Below are 23,601 nucleotides of genomic sequence, written 5' to 3'. Positions count from 1 at the left end.
AGTGGACAGCGTCGTGGCATGACGCGCTGGGGCGCTGGCCAATCGGTTGAGAGCTGAGCTGGACTTGGCGGTGGGAGCCGGGGCCTGGCTGTTGCAGCTGTGGGTGAGGACGGCTCTAGCTAAGTGAGCGGTTCCGGCCAGGTGAGCGCGGCGCCCAGGTGACGGAGGTCCGAGCGCACGGGTATGAGTTTCTGCCGGGGGCGAAGGTGGGCGGCTTCTGGGATGAGGCCTTTTCTTGACAGTTTGGGGTAGCGGGGGGAATCGATGATCCAGGAGTCCCCTGAGGGTGTCATCCCCCACCAGGCTGGCACCGATTTCTGGCTCCAGGTTCCCCAGAATTGCGGGGTGCGCACAGCTGGAAGGACCCAACCCCTGCTTTATAGTTGAGAAACTCAAGACTTAGACAAGTGAAACGACTTTTGCTTCATGACAGCTGGAACTGGAACCCAGGTCCTTGGACTCCCTTCAAGGATTAAACCTCATTTATTCTTGTATACACATGGTCGCTGTGTCCTGAGAAGTTACGAGTTGGCGAGATAAGCGTGGTTCAGATTTTTTGGCGTATTCTCCTGTTATCTTTCCAGGCCTTTCATTCATTCACTAATTCATACTTTCGGTTATTTACCTCTTCAGATACCTTCCCCGTTGATACTTTGTTAAAAGCTGTGGACCCATCTCCCTAGAAGAAAGGCACATTCCCTCATGCGCATAACTTCAGAGGATTCGTGGACCTTCTGTAGTCCCCTTGGATTGTGTGTCCAGTGCTCAGAATCCAGACCCTAGAAGGGTGAGGGAAACAGGCAGTGAGAAAAGGAGGGAGCGGCAGGTCTTAGGCTGTACTTACTTGGAAACCATTAGATGGAGCCAGTAGTTTCTTTTTTTCGCGGAGGCTGGAGTGCAGTGGGGCGATCTCGGCTCACTGCAACCTCTCTGCCTCCCGAGGTCAAGCAATCTTCCTTGCCGCAGCCTCCCGAGTAGCTGGGATTACAGGCGCCTGCCACCACGCCCAACTAATTTTTGTATTTTTAATAGAGACGGGGTTTTGCCTTGTTGGCCAGGCTGGTCTTGAATTCCAGACCTCAGGTGATCCACAGGCCTCGGGTCTCCCAAAGTGCTGGGATTACAGGCATGAGCCACTGCGCCTGGCAGCCAGTACCTTTTAATAAAGAACGTTTTGAGAGAGAGACGGTTATTTAATGAAATCTGCTGACACACTTGCTGAGAGTTGTGATATTAGAACTTGCTTTCATTCCGACTTTAGTTATCCCTTTGCTTCCCATGAAGTTCCAGAGTGCTGACACAGTGCTTCAGGTTCTTGCCGTTGCTAGAAATAGCAAATAGATTTCTTAGAGTTTCAGTTGGAGCAAACACTGGAATTCTTGTGTTCTGGGCTCCATGTAGTAGACTAATTCATTTGCTTTTCTAGCCATGCAATGTTATTGCCTTGATCAAAATTATTTACAGTTTGGTACTTCCCAAAATAACAGAGATGGTTGTTATCCACATTGAAGGAAGTGGGTGCGAGAGGCCACTTTAATATGATAAACTCTTTGTTTTGCCGTTTTACTACTTTTCTTGAGGGGCTTGTTCCCTTGAGCCCCAATAGCTGAGTTGTGTGTTACCCTAGATTTTAGGATATGAACAGGATGTATAAACACTCAATGAAGTTGGGATCATCTGGGTTTGAGAGTTCAGCCTGTAAGACAGTTTTATTGACCACAGTCTTTTTTATTTTTATTTTTTTGAAACAGAGTCTGGCTCTGTCGCCCAGGCTATGCAATGGCACCGTCTCGCCTCACTGCTACCTCTGCCTCCCGAATTCAGACAATTCTCCTGCCTCTGCCTCCCGAGTAGCTGGGACTGCAGGCACGTGCTACCACACCTGACTGGTTTTTGTTTTTTTAGTAGAGATGGGGCTTCACTGTGTTGGCCAGGCTGGTTTTGAACTCCTGACCTCGTGATCCACCCGTCTTGGCCTCCCAAAGTGCTGTGATTATAGGCATGAGCTACGGCGCCTGGCCTTGACCACATCCTTTCAAGGCATGAACGTAAGCAACCGTGGCGAGGAAAGAGGTTCTGGTGAGACTCAGCATAATAGTAATTTTGGTAATACCAAGTAGAAATAATTTAGCTCAAAACTGGTTCCCATTATGAACTAAACTTGAAGATCAGTATCCAGCTCATTTCTCCAAAGTTAACCAAGTACGGAAGGGAACAAGCACTCCGCCCCGCTACCGAAAAAAAAATCACTTGGAATGTAAAATTTAATAGAGAAGGAAAGGAAGGAGATTAGAGAGGAAGATAGCTGGGTGCTGAACAGGGTTCAAGATTTACCCTTAAGCGAGGGGCTAAAATTGGCTTCACTGATAGGATGTGTGATCTGTGAGGAGGTTTGAAGTCAAAGTATTTACCTACATGTAGTTTGGAGATGATCAGGTGATTGTAAACCTCCCACTGATTGATTTTTAAGTGCTTGAGAGTTGAGAAAGGAGCAGTGGTCAGCAATAACTGTGTGGTTAACCAACTTTTGGGTATCAGAAGGAAAAAAAATGCTGTCACTCTACAGCAACAGTTTCTTCCAGAGTATTTAAGAAACACCGTGTTAGATGGGCCAGGCACAGTGGCTCACGCCTGTAATCCCAGCACTTTGGAAGACTGAGGTGGGTGGATCACCTGAGGTCAGGAGTTTGAGACCAGCCTGGCCAACATGGTGAATTCCCGCCTCTATTAAAAATACAAAAAATTAGCTGGCCATGGTGGCACATGCCTGTAATCCCAGCTAATTGGGAGGCTGAGGCAGGAGAATTGGTTGAACCTGGGAGGTGGAGGCTGCAGTGACCAAGCTGGGATTAAAAAAAAAAGAAGCACTGTAACACTGTGTTACATGGCCCATCTTCTTTTTTTGACATTTAGTTCAGAATTTCACATACCATTAAGGTTATTAACGTTTTATCTTCAGTTCCCTTTTAGACTATGGCGACATACCTGGAGTTCATCCAGCAGAATGAAGAACGGGATGGTGTGCGTTTTAGCTGGAATGTGTGGCCTTCCAGCCGGCTGGAGGCTACAAGAATGGTTGTACCCCTGGCTTGTCTCCTTACTCCTTTGAAAGAACGTCCAGACCTACCTCCTGTACAATATGAACCTGTGCTTTGCAGCAGGCCAACTTGTAAAGCTGTTCTCAACCCACTTTGGTATGGATTCTTTTGAAACTGGTAAAAATGATAAATACAATATATTATGACTTTTATGTGATGCTCATAAAAATCATTAAATTTGGGCAAGTCATCAAATTTGTGATGAGCAGTAGTGAAACTCTTAATGATTCTTGTGGTGAGTAGTAAGTGGTGAATATTTGTAGACATCTCCCTGGCCTGATAATTCCAGATAAAATTGGAATCTTACAGGAATGAGGTAGAGGGAGAGGATTTGTAATTCACTTTTTTTTTTTTTTTTTGCTGATAATCAGTTTGCTTTTGGCTTAACTATAGACTTTATTGATTCCTCTTAATTTCCCAAAAGAATTCAAAAGCTTAGACTGTCTTGTCATGCTTCCCTGGTACAGGGATGCCATATGGCAGGGAGAAGTAGCAGGCAGAAGAAATTTTAGCTCTTAACAATTTGTTAAGTGTAATTTTTGTGTGTGTGTCCCTGATATAGTGACCTATTTCTTTTAAATGTGGACATTATTTGAAATGATTTTTAAACAGGTGGAGAGTGTCGTAACATTTTTATATGAGGGAACATTTTTTACTTCATTCCCATTGCTTTTATTTAATGTGCCCATATATGAGTGCTGCTCTGATGTAAAATCGTAGCCACTGGTTATTAATTTTCTCCATGTAGAAAGAAGGGGAAAAGTACCTGAAGCGTTATCTTGAACCAGTTCGAGGAAGTGAAATGTGCTTGCCCAACTTTTCTTCAAGTGGTCTAAGTCAGGTTAAAATCTAGAAACATTTTCCTGTGTGTGAAATATGCTCTTAATGTTGGGATTTAGTAGTTTCACGTAGCTGGACAATAAAGATGTTAGAAAAAAATCATGAAGAGTATGTTAAGATAAAAGGCAAAAGGGAAATAACCTATCATTTATATAAATCATGACATTTAAAAAATTAGGAAATCGGCCGGGCGCGGTGGCTCAAGCCTGTAATCCCAGCACTTTGGGAGGCCGAGACGGGCGGATCACGAGGTCAGGAGATCGAGACCATCCTGGCTAACACGGTGAAACCCCGTCTCTACTAAAAAATACAAAAAACTAGCCGGGCGAGGTGGCGGGCACCTGTAGTCCCAGCTACTCGGGAGGCTGAGATAGGAGAATGGCGTGAACCCGGGAGGCGGAGCTTGCAGTGAGCCGAGATGGTGCCACTGCACTCCAGCCTGGGCGACAGAGCGAGACTCCGTCTCAAAAAAAAAAAAAAAAAATTAGGAAATCAAGAAACAGAAAAAGAAATTTAGTATTTCTTCACTGTGGCTATTTGATGGAAATTTTGGTGTACTTAGCCAGAATTCTAACTGCAGTGAACATTTTGCGTACTTGTACTTACTTACGCATACACATAGAAACATTTATTTGTGTGATTTACTAAACTTGAAATTTATAAATAAACGCTTTCTAACTTAAAAATAAAAGTGGTACCTACTAACAATATTTATCTTTCTCACAGTCAGGTTGATTATCGAGCAAAACTTTGGGCCTGTAATTTCTGTTTTCAAAGAAATCAGGTATGTGAATTATTTAACAAAATATGTTATATGTTTTATTTTAGTTGTATTATGAAAAAAGTTGTTAGGTTGAATTTGTGTTTACACTGGCAGTGAGCAGTTTCTGCTGAACTCAGGGTGATAGCTTTTGGTAAGCACAATATTGAATTTGAACATTTGTGGTTTATTCTGTTGAATGGTTTTCTTGAGTCCTTGTCATTTGCTTGGGACTGGGGGCAGGGCGCTCATTGAATTCCCTTTTACACATTTTCTGTAGGCAGTGAATCTGTGACCCTAAGAAAGCACCTGTTGTTCATATTTCTCTTGACTTCGGTATATTCTAATTGGATAGTGTACATTACTAAATTTTCATTTTCTGATCTTTCTAACTTTTAGGGTCCAGGTATCAGTGCTGAGCTTCTTTTGATTTAAAAATTTTTAAAGTACCAAACTAGAAGGAGCTCACAAGTCACAAGAGAGACTTCTCTATAAAAATAACTGTGCGGCCAGGCACGGTGGCTCATGCTGGTAATCCCAGCATTTTGGGAGGCTGAGGCGGGTGGATCACGAGGTCAAGAGATCAAGATCATCTTGGCCAACATGGTGAAACCCCATCTCTACTAAAAATACAAAAATTAGGCCAGGCGCGGTGGCTTACGCCTGTAATCCCAGTACTTTGGGAGGCCAAGGCAGGTAGATCACGAGGTCAAGAGATCGAGACCATCCCGGCCAACATGGTGAAACCCCCTCTCTACTAAAAATACAAAAATTAGCCTGGCATGGTGGGTGCCTATAGTCCAAGCTACTTGGGAGGCCGAGGCAGGAGAATCCACCTGAACCTGGGAGGCGGAGGTTGCAGTGAGCCGAGATCCATGCCACTGCACTCCAGCCTGGTGACAGAGCAAGACTCCGTCTCAAAAAAAAAACAGAAAATTAGCTGGGCATGGTGGCACATCCCTGTAATCCCAGCTGCTCGGGAGGCTGAGGCAGGAGAATTGCTTGAACCCGGGAGGTGGAGGTTGCAGTCAGCTGAGATTGCGCCATTGCACTCCAGCCTGGCGACAGGGTGAGACTCCATCTCAAAAAAGAAAAAAAAAAGTAACTACGTGTAGTGGAAGTGTTCTAAGACTGGATTGTGGTAATTATTGCACAACTGTACATTTCCTAAAACTACTTGACTTGTGCACTTAAAACGAGTGAAATTTTTTGTAAACTATACCTTAATAAAGTTGTTAGAAAAAAATTGTGTCTACTGTAGTGTACACTGTTCTAACAGATCTTAAGCTCTTCACATGCATTTGTTCATATATTTGATCATCATTACAATTACTCATTCTCAGATGCAGCACATAAGTCTAGTGATGAAGAGAACAGTGTGCAATTGATGACTGACTATAGGTTCAGAAACTATAAGCAGATGTCATTCAAAACGTATCTTCATGAGAGATTCAGAAGTATATACAAATCTTGGCCGGGCGCGGTGGCTCACGCCTGTAATCTTAGCACTTTGGGAGGCCAAGGCGGGTGGATCACGAGGTCAGGAGATCGAGACCATCCTGGCTAACATGGTGAAACCCCGTCTCTACTAAAAATACAAAAAATTAGCTGGGCATAGTGGCAAGTGCCTTAGTCCCAACTACTTGGGAGGCTGAGGCAGGAGAATGGCGTGAACCCAAGAGGCAGAGCTTGCAGTGAGCCGAGATCGCGCCACTGCACTCCGGCCTGCTGACAGAGCGAGACTCCGTCTCAAAAAAAAAAAAAAAGAAGTTATACAAATCTGAAAAGCATATCTGCTCCCTATTACATTTGGGATTAATGTCTCTGTTTAGTATAATTTATTATAAAAATTCTAAGGCAGGGTAGCATAGTGGCTAAAGAGCCAGAGATTTGTAGCTAGACTGCCTGGGTTTGACTCTCAGATCTCCCACTTACTTCCTGTGTAACTTTGGGCAGGTCACTTAACTGCCTATGCCTTCATTTCCTTGTCTTTAAAATTAGGATGATAGTTTAGTATACCTATAGTCACTTCATGAGATTATTGTGAGAATTAAACTGACTTAATGAGTATAAAGGACTTAGAACAGTGCTTGGCACATGGTTAAGTGCCATATAAGTATTTGATATTATTATGCTTACCTGAGATCGTCACCTGCCAATTTACAAGTATGATCTGCAAATCTATGTGTCCTAAGTGGAAATAATCTTTTGTAACCTTCCTAGCTGGACAGTGTGGGGGTTTTCGAGCTCTAAATGAATATAGAGCTGGAAGATGGAGGGATCAGAGTGATCTCGGTCTCTTTTGCTCCCTTCTGTGCAGCTGGCTGACTGGGTGGGTGAATAGGGCCTCTCCAGGTTGCTGGAAGGTGGCTGGTGTGTCTGTAGTCATTGATCGAGCTTTACCCTGCTGGGAGCTGCAGCCAGTGGGCAGTCATGGCCAGGATGGGGCTAGAGTCTTCTGCTGGCTCTGACTGAGATTCCTGCTGGGGCTCGCATGCCCAGTTGTACCCCTCTCTCCCAACCAGAGGCCCCTTAAAGCTGCCTGTCAGCTCTTCAGCAGCACTCACATTTGATCAGTCTGAGGTCACTGGCCTGGCGTGATCATCTGCTCAACTTGGGGAGATGGACCTAAACTTACGTTTTTAATGTAAAGCTAAAGACTATTTGGATTATAAACCAACCCACAAGCTGTGAATTTAAAACATTTGCAGAGAGTTTTAAAAACAAAAGAAAATGCCTGTGGCATTATGTTGACTGGATAAAACAAGTTCCACATTATATATATGGGATGTTCTCAACTGTGCTTAAGTCTGGAAGGAAATATGCCAAGAGATTGACAGTAGCTGCCTCTAGGCGATAGGATTTTGGGAGGTTTCCTCCCTTGTTTGCTTCTATTTTCCTGGACTTGCCAATTTTTCTATATTGCATATGTATTACTTTATTGATAATAGCAAAAATAATAAACCTAAATAAAGTCTTTGGCTTTATTTAGACTATTGACTATTGATGAAATAGGTGAAATCTCAACCTTTAATTTGCAGGGCAAAACTTAAGAACTGGTTTTCATTTGTGTGTTTTTGACTAGGCGTGGTGGCTCATGCCTGTAATCCCAGCCCTTTGGGAGGCTGAGGCGAGAAAATCACTTGAAGCCAGGAGTTCAAGACCAGCCTGGGCAACATAAAGTGTGTTTTTAAACATTTGGAAGTTACAACAATAACTTAAAACTGCTCTAAAAAATATTTTTTTAAGAAGATAGAAAATGATATAAATATAAGGCAGAGTTAGAAATTTTAAATGTTGAGTTTTATATTTTTGTAACATGTCCTGTATTTTGTGCTTTCAGAATAAATATGTGGTCATTAACGTTTTTTTCTTCTTTTTTGAGACAGGGTCTCGCTCTCTTTCCTAGGCTGGAGTGCAGTAGCGCAATCATGACTCAACTGCAGCCTAAACCTCCTGGGCTCAAGTGATCTTCCCACCTCAGCCTTCCGAGTAGCTGGGACTACAGATGCGAGCCACCATGCCTAACTAATTATTTTATTTCTTGTATAGAGACAGGGTCTCACGGTGTTGCCCAAGCTAGTCTCAAGCTCCTGGGCTCCAGTGTTCTTCTCGTCTTGGCATCATCATTTTTACACGTGGAAAATCAAAAGTGTAATATAGATCTGCCAGCCCTAATAAAATTGTTTCCTTCTTTTCAGTTTCCTCCGGCTTATGGAGGCATATCTGAGGTGAATCAACCTGCTGAATTGATGCCTCAATTTTCTACAATTGAGTACATGATACAGGTAATTTCTTTGTTGTGCATTTAATGAGCAATGTTAAATATTGAATTTCTCTTGAAATCCTTTATCTTCCATGTCTCTTACCTGGCCAAGGACTTAAAGCTGTGAGGACAGCAGGATCCTAACCCTTAGGTTTGATGTGTGTGCATTTACTGGCATTGTTTTCAAGTCCTGATATTATAGAAGGCTACTGAAAAGGTAGAACTGACTAAATTCCAAACCCGTCCTCTGTAGCCTTCTCCATCTCAGTTGATGGTACCCCATCATCTAGTTGTTCAGCTTCACAACCTTAGACTTATCCTTGACCTCTCTCTTTCATGTTCCATATCCAATTCACTGGAAAATCCCATTGACTCTGTATTAGAAATTTATCCAGAATCCACCCACTTCCCCCTCCCTACTGCCAACTGCCCTGGGCCAGTCACTGCTTCTTACTTGAATCTCCTAATTGTTCTCCCTAATGTTACCATTGCCTATTTATACATTATTCTTCACCCAGCAGCCAGAGTAACTCTTTAAAAACAAATCATGTTACTTCTCTGTTCAGAAAACCTCAGTGGTGAAAATGGCTTTCCTTAACCCAGGGTAAAAGACAGTTTTCAAAGCCCTGCATGTTACCACTCCAACCCCAGTATCTGCTAGTGTCCTCGTTCAGCCCAGTGGGCCTCCTTGACTCTCCTCAAATGTGCTAACACTCCTGCTTGAGGACCTCTGCTCTAGCTTTTCCCTGAGGCTGGAGCTCTCCCCTGTATCTGTAGTGCTCCTTCCGTCTCCTCCCTCAGGCTTTGCTCAAACATTTATTTCTTTTTTCTTTTTTTTTTAAGAGTCTCGTGCTGTAGCCCAGGCTGGAGTGCAGTGGCATGATCTCAGCTCACTGCAACCTCCGCCTCCTGGGTTCAAGCAATTCTCCTGCCTCAGCCTCCCAAGTTGCTGGGATTACAAGGTGAACCCCACTATGCCTGGCTAATTTTTGTATTTTTAGTAGAGACGAGGTTTCACCATGTTGGCCAGGCTAGTCTTGAACTCCTGACCTTGTGATCTACCCACCTTGGCCTCCCAAAGTGCTGGGATTACAGGCATGAGCCACTGCACCCGGCCCTCTTTTTCTTTTTTTTATGATGGGGTCTTGCTCTGTTGCCCAGGCTGGTATGTAGTAGCGCAACCATAGTTTACTGCAGCCTCCAATTGGGCTCAAGGGATCAAGGGATCCTCCTGCCTCCGCCTCCCGAGTAGCTGGGACCACAGGCATGTGCCATCATGCCCAACTAATTTTTAAATTTTTATACTTTTTGTTGTTGTTAGAGACGGGGTCTCGCCATGTTGCCAGGCTGGTCTTGAACTCCTGGGCTTGAGCAATCCTCCCATCTTAGCCTCCCAAAGTGCTGGCATTACAGGCATGAACCCAGCTCACATGCTACTTTCTAAATGAGTCTGCCCTGACTTCTCTGTTGAACAGTTGACTCTGCCCTCTGCCTCTCCTCCTGGTGTTTGCAGTCTCCCTTAACCTCTCCATTCCAGAAAGCTTACTCCTTGAGGCAAGTAGAAGTCTTTGTTCTTTCTGTTCACTGTGTGTCCCAGGACCTGGAACAATGTCTGGCATGTAGGAAGTATTAAAAAATGTTGAGTAAGTTGTTGGATACAAATAGTTTTTATGTTTAGTTTGATTTAATAGAATCTAAGTCATTTAATGAGTTAATTAGAGCTTTGTGTAGATGTCCTTATCTCCTAAAACTAAATGTAGATGAAGACTTAAGATTTTCATACCTAATTTGCCTTAAAAAGTGCTGGTTAAGTCTATTTGTATATTGATCATTATACTGTTTTTCTTTGCCCAAAGCGAGGTGCTCAGTCCCCTCTGATCTTTCTCTATGTGGTTGACACATGCCTGGAGGAAGATGACCTTCAAGCACTCAAAGAGTCCCTGCAGATGTCCCTGAGTCTTCTTCCTCCAGATGCTCTGGTGGGTCTGATCACATTTGGAAGGATGGTGCAGGTTCATGAACTAAGCTGTGAAGGAATCTCCAAAAGTTATGTCTTCCGAGGGACCAAGGATTTAACTGCAAAGCAAATACAGGTTTGTACCTTACTTTTACAGGAGCAGGAACAAGGACTTTTTTCTTTCCTTTTCTTTTAAAGAGACTAGGGTCTCTTTAAAAGAGCCTGTAGCCCAGGCTGGAGTTCAGTGGTGTGATCATGGCTCACTGTAGCCTTGAATTCCTGGGCTCGAGCCATTGGCCCACCTCAGCCTCCTGAGTAGATGGGACTAGAGGCACGTGCCACCACACCCAATTGAGGACATTTCTTAAAAATTAGTCATTCACTTTTCGTGTCATTGGAAATGAATCTTTTTGGCCTCTTTTTTTAAGGATATGTTGGGCCTGACCAAGCCAGCCATGCCCATGCAGCAAGCACGACCTGTGCAACCACAGGAGCACCCTTTTGCTTCAACCAGGTGAGATCCCAACATGAAGTGTTACATGTACTATGATGGACAGGCAGATGATCCACGGAAGTAAGGAAAGAAAAATATTAGAACTTTTATTTTCTTATTATTAGAGGAAAAGATAAATGGTTAAGCCTCATCAGTATTCAGTATTTTGTCAAAAAGGTTTTGAGACCACTGTGCTCAATTGCTGTGCTTAGACATTCCACATCTGATGTCCTTTTTGGTGCTTAAGTAAAACTGGAAAAACTGAAAAGACTTCTTTCATGTGTCCTCAAACATACCTAAGACCGGGTATTCACTTCACTCAGCCCATTGAGCGCCTGGGGCTGCCCTAGACTGGGCTAGCAAGCTCGATAAAATGCATCGCCCGACATGCTGAAGACAACCTCTTACTCTCAAGGCTTAAGAGAAGCACAGATTAGAATGATGAGGAATGATGACGATTGTCCACCTAAATGGACCTCCCATAGACTGAACTTGTGTTAGGCACGTCCTTAGGATTTCTTTGCTGCCTAAAAGTTAATTAAACTGAATTGCTTCTTTTCAAGACAATTTTTTTTCCATGCAGCATATTTAAATTGCTAAGTATTGGGCTTTATATCCCTCAGTAAAACTGCTTTAAATTGTTTTGTGTTAGTAGAGAGATAGCTTTGAAGAAAAAAATTACCAGTCATTTACTACTCCGAATAATTATCTTGGAGAGCAATAATTGTGTGGCATCTAGTGTTGAAGACCATAGTACTTTATTCAATCTGGGTTGATGTGTCTGTTCAAAATCTTGCAGATTTCTGCAGCCTGTTCACAAGATTGATATGAACCTCACTGATCTTCTTGGGGAGCTACAGAGGGACCCATGGCCAGTAACTCAGGGGAAGAGACCTTTGCGATCCACTGGCGTTGCTTTGTCCATTGCTGTTGGCTTGCTGGAGGTAATTTGGAATTTACCAGGACCTCTCAAATCATACAGACTTGCTCTCAGAAAATATATTTGTTGGCTTTGTTTGAAAATCACTTGTGATCTCAGTCAACCATGTGTGTTAATGTATCAGAAAGCATTTCAGGCATCATTATCATGCATGTTGAGGGAGCCCCTCAACATTTTGAAAATGCCAAAAGTTTTCATGAAAAACTGAGAATTAGAGCAATGGGGAGCACTCACAGCGAATTAATAAAAGTGTGCAAACCCATCAGGTTGGAAGAAGGTAAGTGCTGCTTTTCTGCATTATCATCTGTAGTATTCTGCAGTATCACCACTTTTTAGAACAGCTGGAGAGAATGCATCTTCGGAGTATTTCTATTGGGAAATTGAAACCATACCCAGAGGTGGGGCTGTATACTTCTAACATGCTGCCATTCGCTATTTTAGGGCACTTTTCCAAACACGGGAGCCAGGATCATGCTGTTTACTGGAGGTCCCCCTACCCAAGGGCCTGGCATGGTGGTTGGAGATGAATTAAAGATTCCTATTCGTTCTTGGCATGATATTGAGAAAGATAATGCACGATTCATGAAAAAGGCAACGAAGGTAGGTGCTCTTGGGTACGGGTTGTAATTCTGAAAGCCCATTGTCAGGTTTGGGCTGCTCTGGAGTGACAGCTACTTTGCTGTCATGTGTCATGGTCAGCAAGACGCTGTTTCAGAGACAGTTTTCTGACCCTAGCTGCTATTAAATTATTGCTCCTACTTTCAGACCTTAATTAGAGTGAGTGGCCTTAAAACTACTCAAAGGGTTTTGACATTGAAAATTATATTTTTATTTTATTCAGATATTTTTGAAAATGATTTCCAGGCTGGGCCTGGTGGCTCACGGCTGTAATCCCAGCACTTTGGAAGCGGGGGGTGGATCACTTCCGGTCAGGAGTTCAAGACCAGCCTAACCAACATGGTGAAACCCTGTCTCTACTAAAAGTACAAAAATTAAGCCAGGTGTGGTGGCTCACGCCTATAGTCCCAGCACTTTGGGATGCCCAGGCAGGCGGATCACTTGAGGTCAGGAGTTTGAGACCAGTCTTGCCAACATGGTGAAAACCCCGTCTGTACTAAAAATACAAAAATTAGCTGGGTGTGGTGACATGTTCCTGTAATTTCAGCTACTCAGGAGGCTGAGGCATGAGAATCCGTTGAACCTGGGAGGCAGAGGTTGCAGTGAGCTGAGATCGTGCCACTGCACTCCAGCCTGGATGACGGCATGAGACTCTGTCTCAAAAAATAAATAAATAAAAATAAAATTACAAAAATTTGCTGGGGATAGTGGCGCATGCTTTTAATCCCAGCTACTTGGGAGGCTGAGGCAGGAGGATCACTTGTACCCGTGAGGTGGAGATCGCACCACTGCACTCCAGCCTGGGCAACAGAGAGAGACTATCACAAAAAGAGAAAAGAAAATGATTTACATATTTTTATATTTGATTACCTCCTTTGGTGTATTCAGGTATACCTTGGGAATAATGTCAGTGTTTCCTAATGATAGCTTTCCTCTCTTCACAGCACTATGAGATGCTTGCTAATCGAACAGCTGCAAATGGTCACTGCATTGATATTTATGCTTGTGCCCTTGATCAAACTGGACTTTTGGAGATGAAATGTTGTGCAAATCTTACTGGGTATGTTGACAGCAAAAACCTGGGCAGAGTGAGAGTGTTATTTTAAGGAAAGAGAAATTAGTGATGGAGCCATAGGAATGGGCATGGCCAACTTGGAGAAGCTTTCAGGTAGCTCTGGGCTGTGGTTTCAGTGACTGGGGAGGGCTCCTTGGAGAAGGAAGCAGTGATGAGTAGGAGGGCTTAAGGGTTCACTACAAACAAGTCATTTCAGAGTAACTTCATTTCTTCCTTAGAGTTGTTAACACTTTTACAGAGACCAGGCCAGGAAAGCAAGCAGTATGGACTATCTGGCCTTCATCAGGGCACTTCCTTTTGAGAAGTGGGGAAAACAGGGTCTGAATGCTGAAGCAACTAGGAGAAACTTGACCTGGCTAAGTGGCCGTACTTTGTGGCTAATTCCAAGTGCACTCAACCTAGAGGCTGTACTGACACAGAGCCTAATTCAGTATTATATTCACAGGCCAGAGTGTGGAGCAGTAGTTCTCAACATGTGGTGGTGTCCAGACCTGCAGCCTTAGGGGCTCCTGGGAACTGATTGGAATTGTATATTTCTAGGCCTTACCCGGACCTCCTGAATCGGAAACCCCAGGAATACAGCTCTCTAGGAGATTCTGGGGCACATGAAAAAGTGTAGGAACCGCTGATGAGCACTGGTCTGAAGCTGGCTACCTATTGTTATCTTCAGGGAAGCTTTAAAAACTACTCTTTCTTTAGGTCTTGTCCTCAGAGATTCTGATTTAGTTAGCATGAGGTGTAGCCTGGGCATCAGCATTTTTAAAGTTTCTCCCGTGATTCTAACATAGAGCCGAGTTTGAGAACCATGCAGCATCTTGAGCCTCACTCTAGACCTGAATCAGAACCTGCATTTGAACAATATTGCAGGTGATTTGCATGCACAGAAGTTTGAGAAGCATCATAGAGCTGTGGAATGGGCCTGAGATTCTGCATTTCTAACAAGCTCCCGGGTGATGCTGCTGGTCCCCAGTGAGTAAAGGGAATAGAAGGTAGAACCAGAATCAGCTGGAGTTGTCCTAGAGTGCAGCAGATGAGTTAGGTGATAGAATTAGGGTCCCAAATGATACTGATATAGCTATCTCAGTAATCCACATTTAATAGTATGAACTCCTACCAGGGCCTTCCAGGAGTTCTGACTCAGAATGTCCATAGAAAAGCTTTAGTGTATTTGTGAACATCCTTAGATTGTGTACTAGAGTTTGTGTGAACTTTTTCTGTGAAGAACTACCATCTGGTGCACACATGTGTTAGTACAGCTCAAGGTGAGCCAACAGTGTGGGATGACTTCCAGCAAAGGCAAGGTGATCCTAGGCTGCGCTATAGGAGGAGATTATCTTCAGGGAAGACCATATTCTTGGTTTCTTTGGTGCTAGTCACACCTTATCCAAATATATTGTTTTCTTTTCTGAGCATTGCAATTTCAAGGGGCGATAGGAGATGAACTGGAAATGTTTGAAGAAGAGCAGTGGTGGAGAGTCCTGAAAACTGTCATGTGAGGAATGATTGAAGGAGCTGGAAAAGATTAAGCTGAAGACACGTGGGGTGTGAGAACTGTATTCAACAGTTGAGGGACTTTCCTGTGAAGGAATCTGATTTGTTCTGTATATGACCAAAGGGTGGAACTAGAACCAAACCAGTGGGTGGAAGCTGCTGGCAAATGAAATTTCACTCAATATCAAGAAGGGCCTTTCTTAACAGAGCTGTTCAAACACAGAATTGGACAGTTCGGGGAGGAAGCTCCCGATGCTGGAGGAGTTCAAGCCTAGTCTGGATGTAACTTGGCAGGTATTTTGTAGAGGGGTTGGTTGAGAGTTCGTATTAGAATTGTGTGAATGTCACAGAAAACCCAAAATAAGTTTATTTCTCTGGAGGTGGGCAGCCCGGGGCTAGTATGTTGCTTTCATCTAGGGGCTGAGGCTCCTACTCAGTTGCTCTGCCACATTCATATGCCATCGGTGGCTCAAGACAGTTGCTGGAGCTCTAGCCATTTACAGCAGCAGGAAGGAGGAAAGGTCAGAGAAGGATTGCTCTTCCTGGAGGAACACACTCCACACGTAAAGGACACAGTAACAGGCAGAACTCACACGCCAACAGAGGCACATGGCCACAGGCAAGGCAGGCTGGAAAATGTCATTGTTCCAGGAAACTAAGGAAGAGGTAGATATTTGGTGCCAAACAGCTGACTCCTCACTAGACGGTTCAGACGCTCTGAGATGGCCGGGCCAGATGATCTTTCTTGTGTTCTTCCAGATTCTGAGATCTTGTTTTATGAATGACATTTGGAGGCATAACTTGCATCAAGCTGTGCTTCTCTGTCCAAATGCATGAAATGCTGACATTTTACACAATGTTTTCCTCTTAACTTCAGTAAGGGATTGTGTTAATACTTACGAATTGGAAAAAATAATTCTTGTAAGTCAAGAATTCAGTGTTTTGAGGCAGTAAATTAACCTGAAAAGGATATCCCACAGGCCTGGGTATTTTCCCATACCAAAGAACTGTGAGAGGAATTAGACTTGTTCTTATTCTGTTTAATGCTTTAGAAGTAGTTTCTTTCCTAAGTGTGAATTGAACATGCTGTTTTTTATTTTTTAATTTATTTTATTTTATTACCTTCTTATTTATTATTATTATTATTATTATTATTATTTTTTTTTTTTTTTGAGAAGCAGTCTTGCTCTGTCACCCAGGCTGGAGTGCAGTGGTGCGATCTTGGCTCACTACAACCTCTGCCTCCTGGGTTCAAGTGATTCTCCTGCCTCAGCCTCCTGAGTAGCTGGGATTATAGCTACTAATTTTTGTGTTTTTAGTAGAGATGGGGTTTCACGATGTTGTCTAGGCTGGTCTTGAATTCCTGACTGCAAGTGATCCGGCCTCTCAAAGTGCTGGGATTACAGGCGTGAGCCACTGTGCCCAGCCTGTTTTTTATATTTAAATTAATCAGTAGCACCTTTAGGGACCTGGTTTCTTTTTTTCTTTTTTTTTTTTTTTTTTTTTTTTTTTTTTTTGAGACGGAGTCTCGCTCTGTAGCCCAGGCTGGAGTGCAGTGGCCGGATCTCAGCTCACTGCAAGCTCCGCCTCCCGGGTTCACGCCATTCTCCGGCCTCAGCCTCCCAAGTAGCTGGGACTACAGGCGCCTGCCACCTCGCCCGGCTATTTTTTGTATTTCTTAGTAGAGACGGGGTTTCACCGTGTTAGCCAGGATGGTCTCGATCTCCTGACCTCGTGATCCGCCCATCTCGGCCTCCCAAAGTGCTGGGATTACAGGCTTGAGCCACCGCGCCTGGCCTTCTTTTTTTTCTTTAAATTATTTTTGTAAATACTGAGGGAGCATCTGAATGGCTTTCAATCTTCCTAATATTCACTTGATTGTTTTCTTCTTACCTAGAGGCTACATGGTAATGGGAGATTCTTTCAACACTTCTCTCTTCAAGCAGACATTCCAAAGAATCTTTACTAAAGATTTTAATGGAGATTTCCGAATGGCATTTGGTGCTACTTTGGACGTAAAGGTACAGTAGACTTTTTTTTTTTTTTTGATGTAGACTCACTGTACTGCCCAGGCTGATCTCAAACTCCTGGCTTCAGGCAATTTTCCCACCTCAGTGTCCCAAAGTGCTGGAATTACAGGCATGAGCCGCTGTACCTGGCCATACTTTTAAAACTTCAATGGAATTATAGTGTTCTTACATTTTCAATCAATATCCAGACTTCAGGCAACCCCCACCTGCTGGACACGGGTGTGTAAAAGCCAATTAAGAGGATCTCAACCAAATGGCTGTTACAAAGCATGTTATTCACTTTATCACTTTTCTTCTTGAGTATGACCTCTATATTTATTTATGTTCTAAGTAACGAGCTGCCTGGTTCCCCTGCAGGCTCTGCTGCACCCTGCTTCAAGGCAGTAGGAGATAGAATAGGAAGTAGGGTGGGTGTTATGAGCAGCACTGTGGCCTGAGGACAGGGGCAGCCGCACAGTGGTCTGCATCCACCCAGCCATCAGCATGGCTCACTGCATTGCACAGAGCCGTGGTTGTGTTTAATGCCTTCCTAAAGAATAGCCAGAGTGCCCTAAAATAGACAGCATTGGGCCGGGCACAGTGGCTCATGCCTGTAATCACAGCACTTTGGGAGGCTGAGGTGGGCGGATCTCCTGAGGTTGGGAGTTTGAGACCAGTCTGACCAAAAGGGAGAAACCCCGTCTGTAGTAAAAATACAAAACTAGTCGGCGTGGTGGTGCATGCCTGTAGTCCCAGCTACTTGGGAGGCTGAGGCAGGAGAATTGCTGTTATGCAGGAGGCAGAGATTACGGTGAGCCAAGATCGTGCCATTGCACTCCAACCTGGGCAACAAGAGTGAAACTTTTTCTCAGAAAAAAAAAAAAGACAGCATAGCGAGGTTTTTTTTTCCCCATGTAGGGACTCCTGGCCCTGATACAGCTTCTAAGTCATTGAGAAAACATTAGAAGAGGGTGTTAGGCCTCATGTCGGTGGCTCATGTCTGTAATCCCAGCACTTTGGGAGGCCAAGGTGGGGTGACTGCATGAGCTCTGGAATTACAGACCAGCTTGGGCAACATAGCAAGACCCTGTCTCTATAAATGATTTAAAAAAAAAAATTAACGACATGCAGTGGTGCACACCTGTGGTTCCAGCTACTCAGGAGGCTGAGGTGGGAAAATCACGTATGCCCAGGAGTTTGAGGCTACAGCGAGCTATGATTGTGCCACTGCACTCAGTGTGGGCAACAGAGTCGCAGGTTGGCGGGCAGGTAGGGGGCCACCATTAGAAGATATAATTGGAATTATTACTTGGAGAATTAGAGATAATTATTAAATCATCTAGGTTAAACTTTAAACCATAAACTTAAATGTTTAAGGGTTTTCTTTTAAAGATGGACTTTTGAAATGAATTCACATTTTAAAAATCTAGGTATGTTGGCCTTGTCATTATATTGGAGTTCATGAATTAAGTATTTTTAAAGCAACACAAAATAGTATGTTCTCTGATTAGGAATACGCAAATAATTATGGATATACATGAATGTGAATATATTCATACAAGGAATTGGAAAAGAATGTAGTATTGTTAGAATTGTTATCTACATGTACAGTAATTTCAAAGTTTAAAAAGTAAGTTGTGAGAGTTGAAAATGCTCCTGTTTCACGTGTTTCTAAGGGCGGATTTTATTAAAGTTCTAATCTCAGTGGCTGCGGAGAAATTTGTAGGTCTAAGTAGTTATGATCCATGTGGGGTTTTCTCCTGGCAGAATAGTAGTGTTATATTTTTCCTCTAAGCTTTCATTGTGGCCAAGATGAGAGCAGGGTGGATTGAAGTGATCTTTAACTTTACACTGTCATGTATTTGTTATAGACCTCTCGGGAACTGAAGATTGCAGGAGCCATTGGTCCATGCGTATCTCTGAATGTGAAAGGACCGTGTGTGTCAGAAAATGTAAGGAAAACAACTCCGTCACCCTCACCTCCTGCCCTGGATTTAACCCGTCAGAAGTGTCAGAGCATGATGATCTCACATGTGTCACCTGTCGGATGTGTCTGCAGTGACAGAAGGGCTAACCCTCACTGATGACTTTACTCGGAGAGGTGGTGTTATTCCATCTGTTCATCTAAAGGGTTAGAGAGAAGGAAACTGAGGCTCAGAAAGGTTCAGTATCTTGCTCAGGGTCAGAACTGACATGCAGGAGCTAAAGCCCAAGTGTCCGTGACTCTACTGCCCGTGGTCATTGTGCCGAAGCCATGCCATGCTGTTCAGCACAAGGCAAACATTCAGCACAGTCCCTCCAGAGTAAGCCTATTGCTCGTTGCCCTTAGAGGTGATACCTTTGTCTCAGCTAATAACAAGCCTTTTACAACAGAGACCACCATGAGTTGGTGTGGAAGTGGGTGACACTGCTGTGTGTGCAGACGTCTGTTTTCTCTTGTAATAGATTTTGAGAACAGTTTAGTTACCATTTGGAGTGAGTGGCTTTGCTTATTGTCCACTTCCTCTGATTATACTTTACTTGCTAGGAGGGAAACCATTTGGTTTGGCAAGGCCTCTCTAGGGTGGTCCTGGGCTGGGGTTACACAGTCATGTTCTTCCCTCACTGTCATCGTCAGTGGGAGGGTAGACCAGAGAACCAGATGTGGATCCAGGGTGCAGGTTTACACCCCACACCTGGCCCGAGCAAAGGACTTATTTGCTGTGTGATTCAGTATCCTTACGTGGCAAATGGGGATAATAACAATGCCTGCTCTACAGCATTGTTAGGAGGTTTAAGTGAGTTGGTTCAGGTGAAGCAGTTCGTGCCTGGCACACTGGAAGTGTGGGTCTTCTTTCATGTTGTCAGCAACAAACGTTCCTGAGTGACCACATAGATTCAACTTTTGCTGAGCTTGGCAGAGGCAAGGCGATTTGAGAGCATATTCCTGTAGTCTTCTGAGTGAGCCAGATTGCTGCCCTAAAGCCCATCTGATGAGTCATTCGTTACTCCCAGAGTACTAAGGGGCTTGTACCCTTATTTCCTGGCAAGGCTTTGGAAGACTGCCTTGTTATAAAATATTTTTCATGGACTTAAAATCTGCCTGCTGAAGACTTCCTGAAATAGTTTAAGAAGGCATTTTTATGAATTAGTACAAGCTAATTAATTTTTCTAGTAGAATTCAGCCATGAAAGTTTTGTTTGGGGAATGAGGATGCAGAGAATAGGAAATACAATTTTCAGACATACTGAGAAGTTTGAAGAAGAGTATGATGAATTTCTGTATACCTACCATTTAGTCATTGATTGTTAACATTTTGCCATAATTGCTGTATTGTCTTGTTTGCCACATTTGCTTTATCTGATTGTCATTTATTTGCCACATTTGACTTATCAAATTTTTTTTGCTGACCTTTGAAAATAATTTGCAGATATCATGACAGTCCTTAAGCACTTCAGTATGCATCTTCTAAAAACAAGGATGTTCTCCTACCATGATGTCATTATCAAACTTAAGAAAATAGTAATTTCCTAATATCTAATTCATATTTTTTCTCTAATTTCCCCCCAGATGCCCTTTGTAGCTGTTTTTCCCCCAACCGGCATTGCATTTGATACTATAGCCTTTGTAAAGTGAGAGTTATGGTTAAAGGTGTGTTTAGATTCAGGTGAAGCCTTTTGCCAAACATCTTCCTGGGCAGTGTGTACTTCATGCTGTGTCACCTCCAGAGGCACTATGTCTGCTGCCCCATGTTAGATGTGCTGAGTTAGATTGCACGGTGATGCTGGTGACTGCCCCACTGCCTTTCTACCGCAAGGGAAGACTTTCCCCTTTGCCATGAGCGGGCAGTCTTTTGAATGAGAGTGTGTAGCACAATATGAAAATCTTGTTTGCCAACGGCCTAATGGTGTTTAGCATCCACTGATCTTCACGCAAATCAGTTTATTTCTTTGAGGGTTATAAAATGGTCGTTTCCTAATTGTCTTTATTGTTTCTCCAATAAAGGCATCTAAAGAGCAAATGTTTAAGTAAGGAATTTGTGTATCAGTAAGAAAATGATATTTTGGAGCTCTGGAGGAGCCGTCATCGGTCTGGTGCTTAGAATGGGGTTAGCAAGGCAAGAAGAGGAGGCATGAATGCTCCTTAGACTTCTTGGCCTTTTTCCTGAGCACAGCTCTTTACCTTCCAGCAGATAATAAACACTTGCTTCCTTTAGAAAAGGCCACTACAAGGAAGGTGAACTCCCGTGAATCCATCTAGCTCATTATCTAGCTTAGGAAGTACTGACAGAACAGAGCGCACCCTCTCCGCTCTCCACCTTAGAGCTGCGTGTGATTTCACTTTAAGAGTCTTTCTTAAGAGTCTGACTTGATTATTTGTGGATTTCAGTGTTATGTGTCATGTGGAGACACACCCCCCAACACACACACACACACACACACACACAGACACACACACAGAGTGTATGTGTAAACCCGGAATGATGGGTCACACCTGTAATCCCAACACTTTGGGAGGCTGAGGCAGGAGGATTGCTTGAACCCAGGAGGTCGAGGCTACAGCGAGCTGTGATTGTATTATGGCACTCCAGTCTGGGCAACAGAGGGAGAGACCATCTCAAAATAAACAAACATAAACAACATATATGTGTAGTATACGTGATATAATAAAAATTAGTCAGAATGTCAATATAAAAAGCTTAATTTTAAAGTATAAATGTAAATATTAAGCCTTCATCGGGTCTGCAGTTGTTCTCTTTTCAGTAGAAGATTTCATTTCAACTTAAATGTTGTCCTAAAAGAAGGTACTCTAAGTAGCCTGCCCTACTCAGTCAGTACTTTTCATTAGCGATTAACCATAGGGATGGTTTTCTGGTTTTGTTTTTTAAATTCCTCTTCCTACCCCTAGGAACTTGGTGTTGGTGGCACGAGTCAGTGGAAAATCTGTGGCCTAGATCCTACATCTACACTTGGCATCTATTTTGAAGTTGTCAATCAGGTGAGTTGGATTTCTTCACATGTCTTCATGTCTTAGTGTCCTGTTCTGTGATTTATCTCAAACCAGTGGTCTCTGGTTACCTTCTTCACAAACCGATATTCCTTGGGTATTGTATTAGGCCTGATGATAGTCTGGCATGACCTCCTCTTATTTATTCCTTCAAGGGTTTAGTCGGAGTCAGGCAGCAAATTACTTTTGTCCCTTGATTGTTGAATTGATAAGGTCATTAGAAGTGTAATGGATTTTACTAGTCATCATCATGTCGGTGAATTTTTGAGCGCATCGATTCTTTCTCTAATATTTTATTATGAAAAATGCCAAACATACAGAAAAATTGAAAGAATTCTGCAGTGAACACGTACTACCTAGGTGCACCCATCAACTTGATTCTGTAATTAACATTTTACTGTACTGGCATACCTTGGAAATATTGTGGGTTCAATTCCAGACTACTACAATAAAGTGAATATTGCAATAAAGCAAGTCACGTGAATATTTTGGTTTCCTACTGCATAAAAAAGTAATGTTTACACTATAGTGTGTTAGTGTTAAATAATGTTATGTCTTTGAAAACATTGTTCATTCTTTTTTTCTTTTTTTTTTTTGAGACGGAGTCTCGCTCTGTCGCCCAGGCTGGAGTGCAGTGGCGCATCTCAGCTTACTGCAAGCTCCGCCTGCCGGGTTCACGCCATTCTCCTGCCTCAGCCTCCCAAGTAGCTGGGACTACAGGTGCCCGCCACCACGCCTGGCTAATCGTTTTTGTATTTTTAGTAGATACGGGGTTTTACCATGTTAGCCAGGATGGTCTCGATCTCCTGACCTTGTGATCCGCCCACCTTGGCCTCCCAAAGTGCTGGGATTACAGGCGTGAGCCATCACGTCCGGCCTGTTCATTCTTTAATTAAAAAACTACTTTACAGTTGACCATTGAGTAGTGTTGGAGTGCCAACACTGCACAGTTAAAAATTCACATACAACCGTAACTGCCCCAAAACTTAACTACTGGTAGTCCACTGTTGACTGGAAACCTGACCGATAACCATTGATTAACACGTATTTTGTAAGTAATATATATTATATCCTCTGTTCTTACGATAAAGTAAGCTAGAGAAAAGAGAATGTTTTTCAGAAAATCATAAGGGAGGGAAAGTATATTTACTGTTTGTTAAGTGGAAATGGACGTCGCGAAGTCTTCATACTCTCGTCTTCATGTTCAGTAGGCTGAGGAGGAGGAGGAGGAGGAAGAGGAGGGCTTGGTCTTGTAGTCTCGGGTGGCAGAGGCAGAAGAAAATCCACATGCAAGTGGACCCGTACAGTTCAAACCTGTGTTGCTCAAGGGTCAACTGTATTGCTAAAAAATGCTAATGATCATCTGATCCTTCAGCGAGTCATAATCTTTTGCTGGTGGAAGGTCTTACATTGATGTTGTTGGCTGCTGACTGATCAGGTTGGTAGTTCTGTAGGGTGAGTGGCTGTGGCAGTTTCTTTTCTTCTTCTTCTTTTTTTTTTTTTTTTAATTAAGACGAAGTCTTGTTCTGTCACCCAGTCTGGAGTGCAGTGGTGTGATCCCGGCTCAC

The 23,601-nt window shown here is 43.3% G+C and overlaps 1 protein-coding gene across 6 annotated transcripts in view; it reads left to right on the top strand.

Moving 5' to 3' along the window:
- The first annotated feature begins 48 nt into the window (after positions 1-48).
- SEC23B (SEC23 homolog B, COPII coat complex component) overlaps positions 49-23,601 on the top strand; it is a 48,587-nt gene continuing 25,034 nt past the window's right edge. Inside the window, exons 1-13 of one of the 6 annotated variants that reach the window (XM_045362431.2) lie at positions 49-141; positions 634-787; positions 2,960-3,194; positions 4,665-4,722; positions 8,400-8,486; positions 10,321-10,557; positions 10,850-10,935; positions 11,714-11,858; positions 12,296-12,454; positions 13,417-13,532; positions 16,936-17,059; positions 18,919-18,999; positions 21,935-22,024. In XM_045362431.2, coding sequence (XP_045218366.1) covers positions 2,974-3,194; positions 4,665-4,722; positions 8,400-8,486; positions 10,321-10,557; positions 10,850-10,935; positions 11,714-11,858; positions 12,296-12,454; positions 13,417-13,532; positions 16,936-17,059; positions 18,919-18,999; positions 21,935-22,024 — 1,404 coding nt within the window. In that variant the 5' untranslated portion in view covers positions 49-141; positions 634-787; positions 2,960-2,973. Of the gene's footprint in view, positions 207-633; positions 788-2,959; positions 3,195-4,664; positions 4,723-8,399; positions 8,487-10,320; positions 10,558-10,849; positions 10,936-11,713; positions 11,859-12,295; positions 12,455-13,416; positions 13,533-16,935; positions 17,060-18,918; positions 19,000-21,934; positions 22,025-23,601 lie in introns of all 6 variants that reach the window. The other 5 variants (XM_005568247.4, XM_005568248.4, XM_005568249.4 and 2 more) reach the window with 5 other exon arrangements.

The sequence above is a fragment of the Macaca fascicularis genome, chromosome 10 (genome assembly GCF_037993035.2).
Source record: "Macaca fascicularis isolate 582-1 chromosome 10, T2T-MFA8v1.1".
Lineage (NCBI taxonomy): Eukaryota > Metazoa > Chordata > Mammalia > Primates > Cercopithecidae > Macaca > Macaca fascicularis.
This window is presented reverse-complemented; position numbering and strand designations above follow the sequence as displayed.